We start from the raw sequence: 21,096 nt of genomic DNA, 5'->3' as shown, positions 1-21,096 counted from the left end.
TCCCTTGTGCAAACATTTTGGACACTGTTACTTAAGAAAAGGGACCTCCGGCCGGGCGCGGTGGCTCAAGCCTGTAATCCCAGCACTTTGGGAGGCTGAGGCGGGTGGATCACGAGGTCAAGAGATCGAGACCATCTTGGCCAACACGGTGAAACCCCGTCTCTACTAAAAATACAAAACATTACCTGGGCATGGTGGCGCATGCCTGTAATCCCAGCTACTCAGGAGGCTGAGGCAGGAGAATTGCCTGAACCCAGGAGGCGGAGGTTGCGGTGAGCCGAGATCGCGCCATTGCACTCCAGCCTGGGTAACAAGAGCAAAACTCCGTCTCAAAAAAAAAAAAAAAAAAAAAAAAAGGGACCTCCGGACTCACTCGGATGATTTGGACTTTCGGTACTACTAGTTACAGAAGGTCTGCGGTGTTTCTTGTCATGACAGTTCTCAATTTGTTTTTAATTTCTCCACGGGCAAGTTGTGAGATGAAAGAAAAGGAGGCTGGCCCGTACGGGGATCGAACCCGCGACCTTGGCGTTATTAGCACCACGCTCTAACCAACTGAGCTAACCGGCCACCCACGTTTTACAGGCTTTGAAAACGACCTCAAGAAGTGCATCCGTGTTCCGGACTGGGCGAGGGTGGGATGGGGGTGGTGGTGGTGGTGGTGGTGGTGGTGGTGGTGGTGGTGGTGGTTGTTTGGTTTGGTTTTTCCGCTACGGAAGAACGGTGTACTAGAGTAGCCAAAGTCACCAGTGCTGAGCTGAGCTTCATCCTTCTCTCGATATTTGTCCTATTTTTTCATCATCCTATGACGCACAGGACTAACAATACTCCGTCGTTCCTCTCCTTTTAGTGTTCTCAAGCCAAGATTATTTCTGCGCTAAAGGCCAACCATATACCACAAATAGAGCAAATTAATGGGTTCCGGACAACTTTCAGGTTTCTTATCTTCTGTCATCTCTCCATCAGGCATGTTTCTCCGTGTCTCAATTCCATGTTCCACATAGATATTTCAAAATACCTCAAAGCAATCTTGTTCCCCGTGCTCCATATGCAAGTCTACATATAGTGGCAACAAGAACACCATAGGGAGTTAATGAAGTGGAGGATAAAAAATGTTGCTTGACATTTTGAAATAGTTTCTGATTCGATTATTGGGCAGACAAGATAAAAAGCACTTGGAGATGCCGGGGATCGAACCCGGGGCCTCATACATGCGAAGCATGCGCTCTACCACTGAGCTACATCCCCAAGCCCGAATAGTTTTCCTTGCAGCTTTCCCTAGTTGTAAGAATTTTCTGTTACCCACCTACCTGTCTCCATCCCCATCCCCATCCCCAAATTCTAAGGTTTGCCGACTGCTAAAGCTAAATTCTCTTTTATTTGTCCAACAAAATCTTGAAATGGTAATTAAGCTGGCAGGGGCCGGCTTATGACTGCTGTGATTTTGAACCAATTGTCTTGGATATTTGTAACAACTGTACTGTGATACGAACATACGTGATTTTTCTTGGTGACAGAGCCATAGGTACTTCTCTTTCGCCTGTGGTTTGTTACCTATATTCGTAAATGAAACGTATGTTAGATTTCAGTTAGAATAGACTAGAATAGGAAATAATCAGAATGCAGTGTGTGTGGTAAAAGGGATAGTTCATGCAACTTTTGTTTCTGTTACATATGTATGACATATAGGTGTTTTTGTTACCTATGTATGACATATGGGTGACAAACCGTGTCTGTTTACCTGAGCAGCCCCAGGGCTCAGCAGAGGAGGGGATCAAAGGAGCACACTAATGGAGAAAAGACGGAGCCTGTGCATTTTTGTTGCTTTTCAGGAGTTTAACCTTTAACAACTTGTAACCATTGTTACTGCAACTTTTACTCCTATTCCGGATGAAAAGCTTTGTGCGCTGTGGCTCCCTTTCCAAAAGGTCCAACTATTTTCTAAACAGCTCCTCGGTTATGAGGCCTATGGTCGGCTCAGGAGTCCTTCACTTGTTCGGTGATACCAGCCTGTGACTTGACCTTACCTTCCTCCCTCTAACTGCAGTAACCTCTCCCTCCTTGTCTGTAGTTTCGACTTCCGCCGTCTCACTTACCCCCTTCAACCGCGGTCCAAAAATATTAAATGAAAATTCAAGTAATAAAAAATTGATGTTTCAAATAACTCCCCTTTCTCAGTAGCGTCATGAAATCTTCCACGTGCCCGAGGATAGAGAAAACCGTTTGATTTAGCAGTGCTTGGTTTCACCTGGCTTGATTTTCAGTGCTTAGTTTATTTGAAATAAGGAAAAAGAAATTAAAGACGTTTGTAAAGAAGTGTTCTCACTCTCCTTTTTCTTGTCAGATTTTCAGGTAGTTATTAATAGTTCTATCCCTGAGTCAGTAAGTTAAGTATTGGACAAGTGTGTCTGATGGCTAGAAGATTTTCCACAGTGAAAACTGTTGGATGCTGGCCCATTAGCTATTTGATATTTAATATTTAATGTATTAATGAGACGCACACATTATGAAATTATTTTAATTCTTTGATAGCTTTTTTTTAGTATAATTGGCTTTCTTTGAAATCCTATGTATTTTTTAATGCTTTTAAAAATACAATTTTGGTCCGGGCATGGTGTCTTACGCCTGTAATCCAAGCACTTGGGAGGCCAAGGCGGGCGGATCACCTGAGCTCGGGAGTTCAAGACCAGCCTGACCAACATGGTAAAACTCAATCTTTAAAAAAAAATAATAATAATACAATTTTGAGAAGGGGTCCATGGGCTTCACGCTGGGGCCAGAGGGCTTCCTGGCAGCTAAAAGGTGAAGAAGCCCTCGGAAATTCGCCATATCTGAGACCCCCGGGTGCCTGCCATCCCCTTCAGCCGAAACGCCGCTAATGAGATGTCGGGTTTTGCGCTGGGGCGAGAGACCAGAGCAAAGGTCCGAGGTGAAATTCCGGCAGGGCGCTCAGTCCAGCCTCTCCCACCCCACTGGAAACTGGGCGTCAACCAGAGCTGGCCCCAGCCAGGCGACCGCCAGAGGCGCGGACCTCCCAGGCCTAGGGGCGCGGGAAGTGCGGCTGCGGGGCGCTGAGGCCGCGCCCTCGGGCCACTCCAAGTAGGGCTCCTGCAGGCCACGCTGACGACCCACGGCGGAGGCCGTTGGAGAATTTTGAGACAAGAGGGAGGAACTTTTTTTTTTTTTCCTCTGATGGCGCCATCTGGGCTCACTCCAACAGAGGGAGGCACATTTTACCAGGATCACTGTAACTGTGAGAGGCGCTCGAACCAGAGCGACTCCACTTTGGGTGAGGGCTAGGAAAAGGAGGCTGCGCCTTGCTGGGCTGCATTCCCAGAAAGTCAGGCATTGTCGCCTCTAGGTGTCTATGGTTAAGGGAACAGATTAATCATGTTTACTAAACAGACCTAGACTTGGGAGTGTCCAGATGTTCCCGTATCTGGAGAACAAAGGCATTCCTAAATTTTGCTTTAAAGACAATAATATGATTCTTACAAAACACAGTAATTAAGAAAATTAATCCTTTATCACACACGCTTGTAGCAGAGCACATCTCCGCATATATTGAGTATTGTACCTAGGGTGGACGCGTTCCTCCTCTACTTTCAGGAACGCCCTACTCTGTCTATGGAGTAGCTGTACTTTCACTACTACATTTTCTTAATAAACTTGCTTCTACTTTGCACTAGGGACTCGCCCCGATTTCTTTCTAACCTGAGATACAAGAATTCTTCGATAGGGTCTAGATTGGGACGCCTTTCCTGTAACATAACTGAAGCAGGAGGGGCCGGGAGAAAAGACCTCTCGGACACCGAACTAGAAAAGAAGGGGTTTTATTATTACGACCCAGGAGCAAGGCTTTCTATTTTGTCCAAACGGCCAAGCTCCCCTAACAAAGAGAAGCTCTGCCTTTATACAGGCTTAAGCTCTGGATATTACACGTGTAAGGATCTTAGGTTCACAGCCTTAGAAATTACAAAGGGTAATTGGTTTTACAGCTTTAGAAATCACATATGAAAGGGTCTTGGGTTTACACTTCTAGGAATTACATGTGAAAGGGTTCTGGTCTCCGGATGGAGGAGTGGGGTGGGGGTTGATCTTGTTTAAGTAAAAACAATGTCTTCCAGAGAGATTCCTCCATACCACGCCTGGGTATAGGAAGGTGAGTTAGGAGGCGCCAGTAGGCCAGCCTTTTCTTCTGTTGAAATGCAGTGTGGAGGTCAAAGGGGAGGTGATCCCGGTCTCCTTCCTCAATAACCACTACTGAGAAAAGAAGGTAGTGGGACAAGGGTGGATACAGAAAAATACGTTTCCCTCCCTCTTTCCAATTCTTCCAGGCTCAGTGCCGCAAATGTGAGGGTCAGAAATTTGGTTATTAAAAACGTAGATCACTCTGGCTGATTCATGTCTAAATTTCTGTTTGTCTAAATGTAAAGTTAAATGAGAACATTAATACTCCTCAGCTTATAGGGTTTTCGAAATAAAATTATTCATGTAAATCACTGGGCCCACTCTTTTATTATAGTGAAAAGCCTAATATAATTTGGGTTTCATCTTAATTATTTTTTGATCCAACAATAATGTATTGAATATCTACTACTATGCACCCAGGATGACAGCAAGGGCCAGGGGGAAAGAAAAAGAATAATAAGTGAACATCTGCTATGCACCATATTTTCTTAACGTCTTTGTAAATGTTATCATTCTTACTAAAAGCCTTTTCCCCATTCCTTGTTTGACCAGCTCTTTTGTGTCTCCATTTTGCTGGTCACATGTCAACATGCTCCAGGATGTCCTTCCTAAGACTCTTTCATGCCCTGGCATCAGGGTTTAAGTCTCTTGCTGTGTTGTCATAACGCAAAGCACACTACTGTATGGTGACCTATCTCTCTATCCCATTCAATTTTTTTTATTTTTAAATTTTGTTTTTTTTAGATAAGTCTCACTCTGTCGCCTAGGCTGGGGTACAGTGGCATGATCTCGGCTCACTGCAGCCTCCGCCTCCCAGGTTCAAGGGATTTTCCTTGAGTAGCTGGGACTATAGGCAGGCATGTGCCACCACACCCTGCTAATATTTTTGTATTTTTAGTAGGAGATGGGGTATCACCGTGTTGGTCAGGCTGGTCTCAAACTCCTGACCTCAAATGCTCTGCCCACCTCGGCCTCCCAAAGTGCTGGAATTACAGGCATGAGCCACTGCACCCGGTCCCCATTCAACTTTGAGCTGAGGACAGGGAATGTTTCTTGTAGCCTTGATTCTGATCTGTCGTCAGGCATAAAGTGCAGATACATTTTTATCAAATAAAATGGAGTGGGAAGAGTTGAGCAGATGAAAGCTGGTAATACAGCACAACAAAGTAGAAATGTCAGCAATTCACTATTACAATGGAAAAAATGCTATTGTGTAATTCCAGTTTTACTATATATGCTACTTACTGGTTTTAACAAGGGTTCCATATGGAGTGGCCTGGGCCTCAGTTTTGTGGAGTAATTGAATCGTGTTTTTTCGTTTTTTCAGTTTTTCAGTGGCGAATTTAAGGTTCTGGGAAATACGAATTATTTTTTCAAATTTCCAAGAGCTTTATGCATCAATATGCTAATTAGGTAAACTGCAATACTAGTAATTTCCATAAAGTATCTCTAATTCTTTTAAAAACCTTGGAAAATCGATATTAGTTCTTGCTTTGCTACTGAGGAAATTGTAGCTCTGGAAGGTTAAGCAATCATCCAAGCTTGGCATTATTTACCGCCAACTCTTAAACCTCTTCACGGTTCCACACCAGGTCCAAATCATCAACATGTTTTGCCTAGATGGCTGTGACAGCTTGTAGTCAGTCTATTGCTCATGCAGCAGCCATACACGCACGTATCTACACACACACACACACACACACACACACACTCCCCATATAATAGCTTAGATTGTGCCACTTCTTTGCTCAAAACTCTGGTGGCACCGGGCCCAGTGGCTCAGGCCTGCAATCTCAGCACTTTGGGAGGCCGAAGTGGGCCGATCACTTGAGGTCAGGAGTTTGAGACTAGCCTGGCCAACGTGGCGAAACCCCCTCTCTATTAAAAATACAAAAATTAGCCAGGTTTGGTGGCAGGCACCTGTAACCACAGTTACTCAGGAGGCTGAGGCAGGAGAATCACCTGAACCTGGGAGGTGGAGGCTGCAGTGAGCGGAGATCACACCACAGCCCTCCAGACTGGGTGACAGAGGCTCCATCTCAAGGGGAAAAAAAAAAACAAAACAAACAACAAAAAACCCCAACCCTAATGGCATCCCATTACTTTCAGAGAAAACTTACAAACTGCAAAATCCTTTATTTTGTGGCCCCTATCTCTGCAATTATATCCACAATCCTTCTACCTCACCCTAATTCTAATTCTGCCATTTTTGCCTCCTTGTTCTTCCTGAGTATGTCAAGCACATTTTCACCTCATCTCTATTTGGTATTCCCTGTGCTGAAATGCTTTCTTCTCAGATTAACATCTTTGATTCTTTTACTCCATTAAGAGCTCTGCTTTAATGTCATCTCATCAGAGGACACCCCTAACCATCCTGTCTGGAGAGCACCCACCTATACATCTCTACTTAAGGCCGCTTGTCACATACCTTTGTATATTACCTATGCCCCTTGACTGCATCTAAAATATAAGCTATAAAAAGGTAGACACATGGCTGGGCACGGTGGCTCACGCCTGTAATTCCAGCACTTTCAGAGGCTGGACTTTCAGAGGCTGAGGCAGGTGGATCACAAGGTCAGGAGTTTGACACCAGCCTGGCCAACATGGTGAAACCCCATCTCTACGGAAAATACAAAAATTAGCTGGGCATGGTGGCTGTTCCTGTAGTCCCAGCTACTCAGAAGGCTGAGCCAGAAGAATCGCTTGAACCTAGGAGGGGGAGCTTGCAGTGAGCTGAGATCAGGGATGGCACCACTGTACTCCAGCCTGGGCAACCGAACAAGACTGTCTCAAACAAAAAAAGAAAGAAGGAAAGAAAATAAAGAAGGAAAGTGAAAGAGAGAGAGGAGAGAAAGAAGAAAGAGAGAGAAAAGAAGAAAGAAAGAAAGATAGGAAGGAAGGAAGAGAGAGAGAAAGAAAGAGAAAGAAAGAGAGCAGAGACAACTGGGCACAGTGGCTCATGCCTGTAATCCCAGAACTTCGGGAGACAGAGGTGGGCTGATCACGTGAGGTCGGGAGTTTGAGACCAGCCTGGCCAACATGGTGAAACCCCCTCTCCACTAAAAATATAAACATTAGCCAGGCATGGTAGTGCATGCCTGTAATCTCAGCTACATGGAAGGCTGAGGCAGGAGAGTCACTTGAGCCCAGGAGGTGCTGGTTGCAGTGACCGGAGATTGTGACACTGAACTGCAGTCTGGGAGACAGAGTGAGGAAGAAAAAAAAAAAAGCAGAGACTTATTATTTTTTTAACACCATATCCCCAAAATCTAAACTATGCTGAGCATTAGAGAAAAAAATTACAGATATAAGGACTAAGAAGAAACAAAATTGTCTGTACACACAGAATATATGGTTGACTATGTTTACAAAAAAAACCCACAACAATATGCGGATACAAGAATGAGAGACAGCAAGGTTCCTGAATACAAAAATTAAAACCAGGCCGGTCGCAGTGGCTCACACCTGTGATCCCAGCACTTTGGGAGGCCGAGGTGGGTGGATCACGAGGTCGAGAGATCGGGACCATCCTGGTCAACATGGTGAAACCCCGTCTCTACTAAAAATGCAAAAAATTAGCTGGGCATGGTGGCGCGTGCCTGTAATCCCAGCTACTCAGGAGGCTGAGGCAGGAGAAGTGCCTGAACCCAGGAGGCGGAGGTTGCGGTGAGCCGAGATCGCGCCATTGCACTCCAGCCTGGGTAACAAGAGCGAAACTCCGTCTCAAAAAAAAAAAAAAAGAGATCGAGACCATCCTGGTCAACAAGGTGAAACCCCGTCTCTACCAAAAATACAAAAAATTAGCTGGGCATGGTGGCGCGTGCCTGTAATCCCAGCTACTCCGGAGGCTGAGGCAGGAGAAGTGCCTGAACCCAGGAGGCGGAGGTTGCGGTGAGCCAAGATCGCGCCATTGCACTGGGTAACAAGAGCGAAACTCCGTCTCAAAAAAAAAAAAAAAAAAAAAAAAAAACTAAACTAAACTAAAACCAACATTAGCTAAAAACAGAAAATGTAACAACTAAAAATATACCATAGGAAGTAGTGTTAAAAAGCATAAAGTCCCTAGGAAATATTACAAGACCTTTATGGAGAAAATTATAAACTTTATTGAAAGATATGTCAAAGGTCTAAGTAAATGGACAGCTGTACCATATTCATGGATTGGAAGACAACATTGTAAAAATGACATGGCTTACCAAAGTAATCTATACATTCAATACAAATCCAATCAAAATTTCAACATTCTTGGGTTGATTTGATTTATAACTTGTTGATCTACTTCTAGAAGTTATATAGAAGAGCAGATGACTTAGAATAGCCAAGACACTCCAAGGAAGGAAAAATTTGTGGTGATACTGGAGACAGAGGTGAGACTGGTTAAAATTATGACAAAATGTGGAGGCATCTTGGTTTTTATCAAGACCTTTTTCTAAAGTTGTAATAATCAGGACTGTATTATACTGCTACAAGATAAGACAAATTGACATAAGTCAGAATAGAAACCATCAAAATACCCAAACATGTACACAAACAATTTATGAAAAAGAGGCAGTATTACAAATCACTGGAGAAAGAATGAACTTTTCAGTAAATTGTGCTGAGACAACCACTTTGCCATATGAAAAATATTAAATTGAATTTCTAACTCTTACTTTTCACAAAAAAGCAGTTCAGGGCAGACTAAAGACAAATATGAAAGAAAAAACTATAAAACTTCTACAAGGCAGTAAAGAATGGATTTATGACTTTGGGTAGGAAAGGATTTCCCAACAAACCAAGTAGTATTCAGCTTTATATTATACTTTTTAAAAACATTTATTTTCAGCAGGAAATAGTCAACATATTAAAATTTCCAAACTCCCCTCCTCCGAAAGTCACTGTAAAAGTTAACAACGTATTTTGTTGCTGCTGTGAATGAGAAAGATATTCAGAAAGGGTGGACGCTTCACATGAGGCATGTATGAACTTTTCACAGGCCCACTTTGATATGGAGGAAATAAAGTAAAACCTGCAGGATGAATCCACAAACTAAAAACAGGGATCCTGGCTCTTTCGGGTGACACCATTTCGATGTCATCACCGGAGAGCCTGAGTTTTGTTACCTAACAGTTGATTTTCGGGCTGCCAAGGCTACGTCAAGACTCTTGGTTTAAGGAAGTTAAGTCTATGTTGATGGCATCAGGGAAGGAGAAGACGTGACGTTTTGCTTCCCTACACTGTAAGGCTTCTGTGCCCAAGTGGCTGACATGGGAATGTCAGAGAATTTCTCCTGGGAATCAAGAACAATCTTCAAAAAGTGGGACAGAAAAATCTTATTTTCCCCTATTTTAATTCCATTTCTGAGATACACCCTGTTAGTGGTATTTGCCCTTTCCACAAAAAGACAACAGTGAAGTATCCTGTGTGCTAACAACATAACTTAAAAAAGAGAGCCAAACTTCTACAGTTTTATAAAACTTGATTTAAAAAAATAGTATTTCAAACAGTAGAGTCACTGTAAGTACAGAACTATCAAAACTGTCCGTTTCACTTGGCATCCCCAGGGCCTTCCGCTTTCTGGGACTGGAGTGTGGAGGCATCTCGGTTTTTTGCAGGGTTGTTCCCATCCTTGCCAGCATCTGCTTTCCCCTTTCTCCCTTTGACCGGCTTCTCTCCCTTCTTTGCAGGGGCCTTTTTAGGCCTGGGCTCCGGCTTTGGAGGAGCTGGTTTAGCAGACAACCGCGCTGATCTCCTCTGTGGCTCATCCTTCACTTTTGCTTTGTCACCTTTAGCATCTCCTTTTGCCTTTCTCTTGGGCATGGTGGCAGCAGTGATGACAGGCAGCTTAAGACGTCCTAGTGGGTGCGTCTGTCTGCCTCACGCTGCGCCTGGAAAGATGTCTTTAACAAGACACAGAAAGTGTAAACCATAAAGGCAAAGAGTGACCAATATAAACATTCAAAATCAAATTTGACTAGATTGTTAATAATTTGTGTATATCAAAAAAATATAGCATAATAAAATTTCAATAGGAAGTTACCCGCTTGGCAAAGATTATGTGTAACACACATAACAGGCAAAATGTTAGAATCCTGAATACATAAGGCCTTCCTATAGATCCATGAGAAAAGGCCAAAATAAAAAATTTTAAACTATGGCAAAAAATGTTAACAGGTACTTCTTGGAAGCATGAGTGAGGAATAAGCACATAAAAATATATGAGAAATACATACTAAAAGCATAGGATATAACATTTCATATCCACCAAATTGAGAAAAAACAAGTTATCTGACAATATCAAGGGCTCAGCTGATAGGGAGCAATCAAAACCCTTATGAACTGCTCTGTGCGTGTGTGTGTGTGTGTGTGTGCGCAAATTAGTGTATTTGCCTTTGGAAAGAGTGGTTATTTGTAAAGTACTCTGGAAAAAGTGGTATTATGTAAAGCAATTTTGCTTCTAGGTATTTACTTAAAGGGATTCTTGGAGGTGTGAACAGGAGATCCCTACAAGAATGTTTGTAGCAACACTGTAACTTCAAAAACCGGTACATCACTCAAATGTCCTTCAATAGTAGAAGGGACACATACATTGTGGTAGTATCTATAAAAGGGAATACTACTATTCAGCAACTGAAACAAATAGATTATAGCTAGGTTCCAAAATAAGGATGAATGTCAAGAATATAATGCTGAACAAAAACAGCAAGTTGAAGAAGAACATGTACAGTACAGATCCATTTGTACGTGTAAAACTATGACATGTTGAGGCCACAAACATAGTTCCACACACACACACACACACACACACACACACACACACAAAGGGGATAAATAAATTGAACAGTGGTCATCTTTTGTGAGTTGGGAAAGGGATGTGGTTGGAGAAGGTATGCAGGTTAGTCCAGAGATGGGGGACATTGCGTTCTCATTCTCTCCTTTAAATTGTAGGGGAAGCACATGGCTGGAGCATTATCTATGTCTTACATAGAAAAATTACATGTGTCTGCTCAAAAATTAAAATGTGAGTAGCTCAGAACACAGACTGAGAGCCACACAAGTAGGAAATGGAAAAGGATTTCAGTTTGGGCAGTTAAAATTTAGGCCTAGCTGGGCGTGGTAGCTCACACCTGTAATCTCAGCAATTTAGGGGGCCGAGGTGGGTGGATCACCTGGGGTCGGGATTCTGAGACCAGCCTGACCAACATGGAGAAAACTTGTTTCTACCAAAAATACAAAAAATTAGCTGGGCATCGTGGCACATACCTGTAATCCCAGTTTCTTGGGAGGCTGAAGCAGGATTGCTTGAACCCAGGAGGCGGAGGTTGCAGTCAACCAAGATTGCACCATTGCACTCCAGCCTAGGGCTGGCATTCATGGGCACTGTGTGAGTTTTTTTTTTTTTTTTTTTTTTTTTTGAGACAGAGTTTCACTCTTTTTGCCCAGACCAGAGTGCAATGGCACAATCTCGGCTCACTGCAACCTCCACCTCCCAGGTTCAAGCGATTCTCCTGCCTCAGTCTTCCTAGTAGCTGGGATTACAGGCATGTGCCACCACACTCAGCTAATTTTTGTATTTTCAGTAGAGACGGGATTTTTCCATGTTGGTCAGGCTAGTCTCGAACTCCCAACATCAGGTGATCCACCCACCTCGGCCTCCCAAAGTGCTGGGATTACAGGCTTGGGCCACCATGCCTGGCCACTGTCTTTTTTTTAAAGCTTTCGACTATGACTAGCGATTCATACCTTCTGTCCCACTCTTGGAAACATTTTCTGGGAAATTCTGTAACCTCGTGAGTGGCCCCCACTTCACAATGTTATTATTCTTTTAATCTTGTCTCTAAATTGTTCCAGTTTTATTTTTTTACTTTTATTTTTTGAGACAGAATTTTGGAGTCTTGCTATGTCACCCAGGCTGGAGTGCAGTGGTATGATCTCAGCTCACTGCAACCTCTGCTTCCCAGGTTCAAGAGATTCTCCTGCCTCAGCCTCCCAGGTAGCTGGGATTACAGGCACACACTACTATGCCCAGCTAATTTTTGTATTTTTACTAGAGACAGGGTTTCACTGTGTTGGCCAGGTTGGTCTCGAACTCCTGACCTCGGGCGATCCTCCTGAGAACTGCTAGAACCTGGGAGGTGGGCAGTGAGTCAAGACAGCGCCACTGCACTCCAGCCTGGGTTACAGAGTGAGACTCTGTCTCAAAAAAATAAATAAATAAAGTGTTGGTGCCACTGAGGCACACTGCAGTTCTACTGATACAACTACACCTGATCCATTCTCTTCTGAAGAAATCCTTGCTTAGACATTACATGAATTTATTGATAACTTTTGTCCTTTTTCCTTTCTCTCAAATGCAACACTAAAAAAAAAATTTAACAATTTTTAGGAAACAAAATTTTTTTTTAAAAAAATACAAATCAGACACAAATAAGAAAAAATGATTGAGACGAATGCCAGAGATCACAGAGGTCAACTCTGGGTATGGGAACAGTGTGACCAGAAAGGAATGGTGAGACAAAGACAGCTACTCTTACAACGAAAAAACCAGTGAAAATCATTTGATCTAACAGTCGCGTGACTTGATTTATACCTGCGGCCCTAGTATAATTAATCATAACGTTCTCTTTTACTTTGAAAAGCGATCCAACTTGGGCAATGAATAAGGTTACTCCAAATATTCTGCATATACTTTTTAAAACATCTTTTTTCTTTTATTCTGCATATACTTTTGCAGGCCTTTAAGTTACGAGAGAATGAGAGTATGTAACCGAAGAGTGAGCTTTTGGCCTAGCACACATTTCGCTAAGAATGGACACGCCACACCATTCTCCTTCCATCTCACTCCATCATTGCTTCTCAGCCCATTTCCTGGTGTGGGAATGCTCACACAGTCTCTTTTCCTAAGTTCAATACTCTTCAAGTTAGATCCACTGCAGTCCATGCCAAGTAGGGGGGCCATGATCTCCACATGTCAGAGGCCAAAATACAGCAGGTGACAAAATAAAATCAGGGAAAATAGGCCACTGCTTGGATGCTGTAACTGAGTATATGAATATGGATTTAATTCTTCTTTTTCAACCTCTGCCTCCCGGGTTCAAGTGATTCTCCTGCCTGAGCCTCCCGAGTAGCTGGGACTACAGGAGCCTGCCACCATGCCTGGTATTTTTTGTATTTTTAGTAGAGATGAGGTTTCACCGTGAGCCACAACGGTCTTGATCTCCTGACCTCACGATCCACCCGCCTTGGCCTTCCAAAGTGCTGGGATTATAGCTAGGATGGTCTTAATCTTCCGACCTTGCGATGCGCCCGCCTCGGCCTTCCAAAGTGCTGGGATTACAGGCATGAGTTACCATGCCTAGCGGGATTTAATTCTTGAAACTCTCCTTTAGGAATCTGATTAGGAAACCAGGTGACGCTGACTCTCTAGCGACCTTACAAATGTAGGAGACAGATACACACAAAATGAAAAGGGGCCAGAGACATGGGTAAAAGCTCTTATCATTTCCATAAAGGACAAGGAGGGCTGGAAAAGGAAGAAGCTCTCACCACACAGTGGTACTTACAAGTAATTATTTAAGGTGGAGCAAAAGAGATTATTAGGGCAATGAAATCCTTTTGTATGCTACTGTAAGAGTATATATTACATAATGGTAGATGTTATGCATTTAAAAAAATCCATAGAACTTCATACAGTGAGTGAACTCTGATGTCAACTACATATTTTGGTTAATAATAAGCTATCAATATTGGTTCATCATTTGTAACAAATGTACCACACCAGTGCAAGCTGTTAATAACTTAAGAGAAACTGAGGTAGGGGAAAGGAAGTACATGGGAACGCTGTATCTTCTGCTCAATTTTCTGTAAATCAAAAATTGCTCTAAAAAAGGAAGTCTATTAATGTAAAAAAAATACACATTTTAAGAGTTCAAAAAAATAAAGTTAACGATCAAATATAGAAGTCATTACAGGCCAGATGGGGTGGCTCAAGCCTGTAATCCCAGCACTTTGGGAGGCTGAGGTGGGCGGATCATGAGGTCAAGAGATCGAGACCATCCTGGCCAACATGGTGAAACCCCATCTCTACTAAAAATGCAAAAAAAAAATTATCTGGGCATGGTGGCACGTGCCTGTAGTCCCAGCTACCCAGGAGGCTGAGGCAGGAGAATTGCTTGAACGCGGGAGGCAGAGAGGCAGAGGTTGCAGTGAGCCCAGATCGTGCCACTGCACTCCAGCCTGGCGCCTGGCAACAGAGCAAGACTCTGTCTCAAAAAAAAAAAAAAAAAAAAAAAGTCATTTCAAATACTTCTTCATGCATGTGGAAGAAAGAAAAATGATTAACTGGCAGATAAATCTTACTAGTAATTGTATAACTTTTTGGAAACATAGAGAAATGACTTTCAATGGTATCATCCAGAAAGAAATTATCAAGACAGATACTGAAGTTATTTTTCCAAGACATGGCAACAATTTAAAAAGTTTTAGAAATACAACAATTCCCCTTTGTTAAAATGACTCTTCCAGTAACACTGTATCAACAAAGAACAGAGAAAGTTAGTGAAAGTTTTGAATCACTTATCTTCCTTGCACAAAACTGGACTGAAATTCTCATGAAAGTTCTCAACTTAACTCCTTCTTTAACCAGATTGCTACAGGAAAGAAGGAACTTCCAAAGTGTTGGGATTACAGGCGTGAGCCACAGTACTTCATCTTTCTTCCAATCCTTTTGTTAGCAGGAAGACTTGCATTTTTTCATTAAAAAAAGATCATGATAGCCGGGCGGGTGGCTCAAGCCTGTAATCCCAGCACTTTGGGAGGCTGAGGCGGGTGGATCACGAGGTCGAGATATCGAGACCATCCTGGTCAACATGGTGAAACCCCGTCTCTACTAAAGATACAAAAAATTAGCTGGGCATGGTGGCACGAGCCTGTAATCCCAGCTACTCAGGAGGCTGAGGCAGGAGAATTGCCTGAGCCCAGGAGGCGGAGGTTGCGGTGAGCCGAGATCGCGCCATTGCACTCCAGCCTGGGTAACAAGAGCGAAACTCCGTCTCAAAAAAAAAAAAAAAAAAAAAAACCAAACCTGCTGACATCTTCATCTTGAACTTCGACCCTCCAGAAGTCAAAGAAAACTAATTTCTGTTGTTTAAGCCACCCAGTCTGTGGTACCTTGTTTTGGTAGCGCTAGCAGCTAACAGAAGAGAACAGTGTAAGAATTTAGTGACTTGGGCTGGGCGTTGGCTCAGCCTACAATCCTAGCACTTTCGGAGGCTGAGGGAGGTGGATCATGAGGTCAGGAGTTTCAGACCAGCTTGGCCAACACAGTGAAACCCCATCTCTACTAAGAATACAAAAATTAGCCAGGTGTGGTGGTACGCCCCTATAATCCCAGCTACTCAGGAGGCTCAGGCAGGAGAAGTGCTTGAACCCAGGGGGCAGAGGTTGCAGTCAGCTGAGATCGCACCATTGCACTCCAGCCTGGGCAACAGAGTGAGACTCTGTTTCAAAAAAAAAAAAAAAAAAAGAAGAAGAGTGTTTTGACTTGGGATATATCTTGGGTTAGATTAATTTGGGGGTCTCACTCAGCCCTCAAAATGTCTATTTTTATGTTTCTTCTCTTTCATTGCAAGCAAATCCACAGACCAAAATGCCACCTCATTCAATACTCATTTTCACCTCATCCCTAGCAAACACAAGTCACATTTTAGCAGCATCTTTTTGTTCTCTTGATGTATACGGAATTGGGTTTCTGGGAGGCAGTTTAAACCTGGGTTTTAGCCTCAATCCCACCCCAATATCAGAAGGCTCCCCTCTTCCTCCCTGCCTCTTACTTAAGAAAAAAATGTGTTTGGGGGTTGGAGGGAAGACCTGGAAGAAGGTTATCAACACCAGGTTTAGGAAGGAGAGAATAAAGGATATCATTAAAATACAGTAACAGATGCACAGGCAGATGCTGGATGCGGTGGCTGCCGCCTATAATCCCAGCACTTTGGGAGGCTGAGGGGATGGATCACTTGAGGTCAGGAGTTCAAGACCAGCAAGGCCAACATGGTGAAACCCATCTCTACTAAAAATACAAAAGAAATTGCTGGGCATGTGGCACATGCCTGTAGTCCCAGCTACTTGAGAGGCTGAGGCAGGAGAATCAGTTGAGCCTGGGAGGCAGAGGTTGCAATGAGCCAAGACTGCACCGCTGCACTCCAGCCTGGGTGACAGAGTAAGACCACGCACTAAAAAAAAAAAAAAAAAAAAAAAAATTCACGGGCAAGATGCAGTGCGCTATAGAAATAGAAGCAAGAGGTCACAGGGTGTCAGTCACTCTCCAGGGCTTGTTTGTTCTTCATCTTCCAAAGTAGCAGAGCGCAGGACCAGCTTCCACCCAGGGTTAAGTGAGAGAGACTGGGAGAGGCAGGGGGAGAAAGAAAGGTGAGAAAAGGGTAGGTGTCTAAAACGGTAGGTTTGCTGCTGCACCTTGCCAGAATCCATCTGGTTTGAAGAGGAGTAACCCATAAGCTCCCAGTCACCCATCTGTACAGGTTGGTTAGGGGCACATTCAGCTTCCAGGCCAAAGTATTCCTGCTAGCTGGCATCACAGAAAGATGAAGAGGATAAATCCTTGTTATCTCCCAGGACCCTGAAACCTTTGCCTCCTCTCAGGGCACCACAATAACTTGCTTATATTTCTGGGTAGTACAGAGGGGATTTTAAATGAAAATGTATTAGATTGCTGTTGAGCACATGCCTAAGCTTATTGTCTTGCTAACCAAGACATTACCTTGCTAGCCAAGCTGTTGTCTTGTTAAGGGAACCAGCAAGATGACAAAAGAATGGGCCTTTCAAGTCAACCTGTATCCAAGGCAGCCTGTTTAAGAAAATGGTACTCATTAAAACTGTCCTTTTCTTTATTTCTTTTTTTTTTTTTTTAATTTTGTGGACCCACCAAAGTGCTTCTTTTCTCGTGGTCATAAAAATACCACATTCGACCAGGCGCGGTGGCTCACGCCTGTAATGCCAGCACTTTTGGGAGGCTGAGGCTGGCAGATCACTTCAGGTCAGGAGTTCGAGATCAGCCTGGCCAATACGGTGAAACCCCATCTCTAACTAAAAACACAAAAATTAGCAAGCCGTGGTGGTGGTCGCTTGTAATCCCAGTTGCTCGGGAGGCTGCGGCAGGAGATTTGCTTGAACTAGGGAGGCGGAAGTTGCAGTGAGCCAAGATGGCGCCATTGCACTCCAGCCAAAACAAACAAAACAAACACATCACATTCGAATCAGTTAGTTGAGGGAACTTGGACAACGTGATCCGAGAGGCTAGGCTTGGCTAATCCCTAGAAAAAGTAGTAATACATCTAAGAAAGAAAACCCTCTGCGGGTACACCTGAGGCTGCCCGGCCGCACAACAAGTTTCTCATAAAAACGTTTGATTAATCCAATTAACTTGTAAGCAAGCCACATGGCAGGCAGAGGTAAGTGGCCAAGCACCAAGGCACAAGCCGTGATTCTAAACAAGTGCTGCCAATGACTTTTCTTGAGCTGCAACGCAAGACGCAGAATCCACAGTTGGTCTGCTTCTTAACTTTGGGATCCATTTTTTCTTTTTGATGGGATAGCAGAAGGTCAAAGTGGAGGAAAACTGAGCCCTTGGGTGTCTCTTTAACGAGGGTTTCTGGAAGATAAATTGGGGAGGAAGGGCGCGCGCACGGCAAGTCAGTCCAAGCTGCCGGTCACCACGTCTTCCCGGCCACGGCCCCGCGGGAGCAATCCTTCCCCATCCCCTCCTTTCCTTCTCGTCCTGGTCCCAGAGCTCCGATCAGGACCTCTCCTTGCTGTCCGGCCTGCGGCTCCCTGTGACCCACCTCTGATGCCGCTTTTCTCAGGGATTCCCGCGCGGAGCGCAGGAGAGACACAGCGACTCCCCCGGAGACTGGAGGCCCGGCGGGGTGACCCGGCCCAAGGCCCCTCATCAGGACGGGGCCGCGCGCGGGAGGGTCCCAGGCATCTGAAGGGCGCGGAACCCCCACGCTGCCCTTCCTTTTCCGGGGTGGCGCACAAAGTCTGTGAGGCACTTACCAGAGTCTCGTGAGCGTCCGAGAGGCGCGGGAACCCCAGCTGCGGCCCTGGCAGCACCTGAGCCCTAGGCGTGGGCAGGGCCAGCACCCGCCCCGAGAGAGAGAAGACGACCGCAGCCGGGCACCGCCGCGCACAGGAAGGCGAGGGAAGGCGGGGATGCGCTTCCGGGGCTGCAGGCGGGAACCGCCCCGAGTCCCAGCCGGAGAGAGCCGGTTCTCCCCCTGGCAGCAACGTGTGGGCCTGAGGCCTGTCCTAAGCACCAATGCCGCGAGCTGGCAAGACGGAAAAAGGAAGAGAGGAAATTTATGATTGCCTGAAAAATCCTTAAAAGATACACACCGTAGGAATTTTCGTACTAAGAGAAAAAAAAAGGGGGCGTGTTTCCGCCCGGTTTCGAACCGGGGACCTTTCGCGTGTGAGGCGAACGTGATAACCACTACACTACGGAAACCCGTTAGGGACGGGGTCTCCGAGCTGGCAGTTCTCCCTCCTCAGTGACTACTCGGGCCCTTTGTCCCCTCGAAGCGCCCGTTTTGCTGATGTGCGCATGCGTCTCTCTACCGGCTTCTCCAACCAGAAAACCCAATGAAAAGCTCGGAGCCCGCTCCTCCGGAATTCAAACTGAAGCCATACCCTTAAGAATTTAGTCTACAGATGACTGAATGGGGAAGAACACAACAGAGACTTTAATATTAATCTCTGAGCGTCCTTCGTTCTCCGGCCAAAACCGAAGGCGAGGCTGGGCACGACCTGGCTAGAGCGCTACCGTGTGGTCAGTGGCAGAATTTGCGACCCCATCCGTTGTCAAAAGCGGCCCTTCTTGCTTACGAGCCTTCCAGGCAAATTTACTCTGCACGAATTTCCTTACCCCATTGAACTGCTGCGGAGTCGGAAAGTTGTAAAATGAACCACTACACACCGAGCCAGCCAGGAGTCGAACCTGGAATCTTCTGATCCGTAGTCAGACGCGTTATCCATTGCGCCACTGGCCCTCCACGTGTGTGCGTGGCGGGTATTTATAAGGAATGAGCTTGTACCCTTATGCCGGGGCGAGGGCCTGAAGTCCCCTTTGCCCGGCACGTGCAGGCTCGCAGCGCACGGACTCCACCGCAGCCACTTCGCACACGCCGCGTGGTCTTCATTCCTTTCTCGGCCTGTCTGTCCGCTGAAAATGGCAGTGGAAAGCAAGGCCTGGATCCTCCCTGCCCCCGTATCACCGCCCTGTTCATGCCTTCGTTCATTCAACCAATGTTAGTGTTCAAGACACAGTAGAGAACAGTGAAGAAAACATGAGAGACCCTTGCCCTCAAGATTACATGGCAGTGGCGGAGTGGATAGTAAAGCACTAAATAATTGAAATAATAGTGATAAGCTATTGGAGAAAAATAATAATAAAACGGGGAAAGGGGATAGGAAAGCCCAGCAGTGAAAGTGATGAAGGAGAGATAAATGCTGGTATCAGGGGAAAAGAGTGATCTGGAACCGGGGAAAACCCGCCAGGGGAAAGGCCTGGAGGTGGGGGCAGGCTTGGGTTGTTTTGAGGAGGCGCGTGCTCAGTGCAGAGGAAGAGGAGACCCAGGGAGACGCTTGTAAGGACTCTGGCTGGTATTCTGCAGGAAGCTGGAAGCCATTGTACGGTGGCATGGTCTGACTTTGTATTTGTCTATCTGTGAGCCTTTTTAAGTTATTATTCGAATATTTTACTATGCAAAACCGTGCTAGGCATCCTCACAGCATGCTGTTCTACTTCAAGGCCTTCACCTCAGAATCTGACAGCTTTATGAGGAGCATCAGCAACCCGGACACACATGTGAATGTTCACTTGTTCACATTGAAAGTAAACAAAATCTCGTATGTGTTTTAGTTTGTCCATAATTCTGAGAACAAATCATCCCAATGCCTGGTGAGCGTTTTAAATAAGTTGAGGCCTGCTCAACAGGAGTAAAACTGCCTAATGTGAGCATATACACGTTGAGATTAGAAAATATTTGTTTTCAGTTCATAAGGTTTCAACAGATCTTACAGAAGATATTCTGCTCTTTCTGCATAAACATTAAGGTAGACCTAGTTTTGCATTCCTCCCTAGACAATAATAGCATAGGGGTCTTCTCATTAGGTTTTGTGCTATGGACCCCTACAGCAGCTTGGCGATTATGGACTCCATCTCAGAATAATACTTTTTTTTTTTTTTTTTTTTTTTTTGAGACGGAGTTTCGCTCTTGTTACCCAGGCTGGAGTGCAATGGCGCGATCTCGGCTCACCACAACCTCCGCCTCCTGGGTTCTCCTGGGTTCAGGCAATTCTCCTGCCTCAGCCTCCTTAGTGGCTGGGATTACAGGCAGGCACCACCACGCCCAGCTAATTTTTTGTATTTTTAGTAGAGACGGGGTTTCACCATGTTGACCAGGATGGTCTCCATCTCTTGACCTCGTGATCCACCCGCCTCGGCCTCCCAAAGTGCTGGGATTACAGGCTTGAGCCACCGCGCCCGGCGACAAACAAATTTTTATAAATTTATCTGTGTTTTCCAGGCTTTGAAGACTTCCCTTGGGCGCCTCAAATTGCTTAGCCATATTCACTACAAGAAATACCTTCGACCAAGTGTGGTGGCTCACGCCTGTAATCCCAGAACTTTGGGAGGCCCAGGGAGGTGGATCATCTGAGGTCGAGAGTTCGAGACCAACCTGACCAACATGGAGAAACACACCTCTCTACTAAAAATACAAAAATTGGCCAGGCATGCCTGTAATCCCAGCTACTCGGGAGGCTGAGGCAGGAGAATCGCTTGAACCCGGGAGGCAGAGGTTGCGGTGAGCCGAGATCGTGCCATTGCACTCCAGCCTGGGCAAGAAAATC

At 45.0% G+C, this 21,096-nt stretch overlaps 1 protein-coding gene and 4 non-coding genes across 6 annotated transcripts; all 5 read right to left on the bottom strand.

The window, feature by feature from the left end:
* Nucleotides 1-496: 496 nt before the first annotated feature.
* TRNAI-AAU (transfer RNA isoleucine (anticodon AAU)) lies at nucleotides 497-570 on the bottom strand. Its single transcript has one exon. It is a non-coding gene; the product is annotated as a tRNA-Ile (tRNA).
* A 606-nt stretch (nucleotides 571-1,176) lies between these two features.
* On the bottom strand, nucleotides 1,177-1,248 carry TRNAA-CGC (transfer RNA alanine (anticodon CGC)). Its single transcript has one exon. It is a non-coding gene; the product is annotated as a tRNA-Ala (tRNA).
* A 7,025-nt stretch (nucleotides 1,249-8,273) lies between these two features.
* On the bottom strand, nucleotides 8,274-18,550 carry HMGN4 (high mobility group nucleosomal binding domain 4). Of its 2 annotated transcripts, none has more exons than XM_003927257.3 (2): nucleotides 18,241-18,550; nucleotides 8,274-10,070 (listed from the first exon to the last, which is right to left on the bottom strand). In XM_003927257.3, exon 2 carries the CDS (start codon nucleotides 9,988-9,990, stop codon nucleotides 9,718-9,720), a length of 273 nt encoding a protein of 90 aa, XP_003927306.1. In that variant the 5' UTR covers nucleotides 9,991-10,070; nucleotides 18,241-18,550; the 3' UTR covers nucleotides 8,274-9,717. The 2 variants fall into 2 exon arrangements, with proteins under 2 accessions (XP_003927306.1, XP_010336283.1); XM_010337981.3 differs by lacking the exon at nucleotides 18,241-18,550 and adding an exon at nucleotides 18,027-18,204.
* A 68-nt stretch (nucleotides 18,551-18,618) lies between these two features.
* Nucleotides 18,619-18,691, bottom strand: TRNAV-CAC (transfer RNA valine (anticodon CAC)). Its single transcript has one exon. It is a non-coding gene; the product is annotated as a tRNA-Val (tRNA).
* A 468-nt stretch (nucleotides 18,692-19,159) lies between these two features.
* TRNAR-ACG (transfer RNA arginine (anticodon ACG)) lies at nucleotides 19,160-19,232 on the bottom strand. Its single transcript has one exon. It is a non-coding gene; the product is annotated as a tRNA-Arg (tRNA).
* Nucleotides 19,233-21,096: the final 1,864 nt, after the last annotated feature.

The sequence above is a fragment of the Saimiri boliviensis genome, chromosome 4, assembly GCF_048565385.1.
Source record: "Saimiri boliviensis isolate mSaiBol1 chromosome 4, mSaiBol1.pri, whole genome shotgun sequence".
NCBI lineage: Eukaryota > Metazoa > Chordata > Mammalia > Primates > Cebidae > Saimiri > Saimiri boliviensis.
Note: the sequence above shows the minus strand (reverse complement) of the source record. Positions and strands in the feature narration are given on the sequence as shown.

Excerpts from the sequence above, each read along its gene's own strand:
- HMGN4 (XM_003927257.3), bottom strand. The coding sequence starts at position 9,990 with ATGCCCAAGAGAAAGGCAAAAGGAGATGCTAAAGGTGACAAAGCAAAA.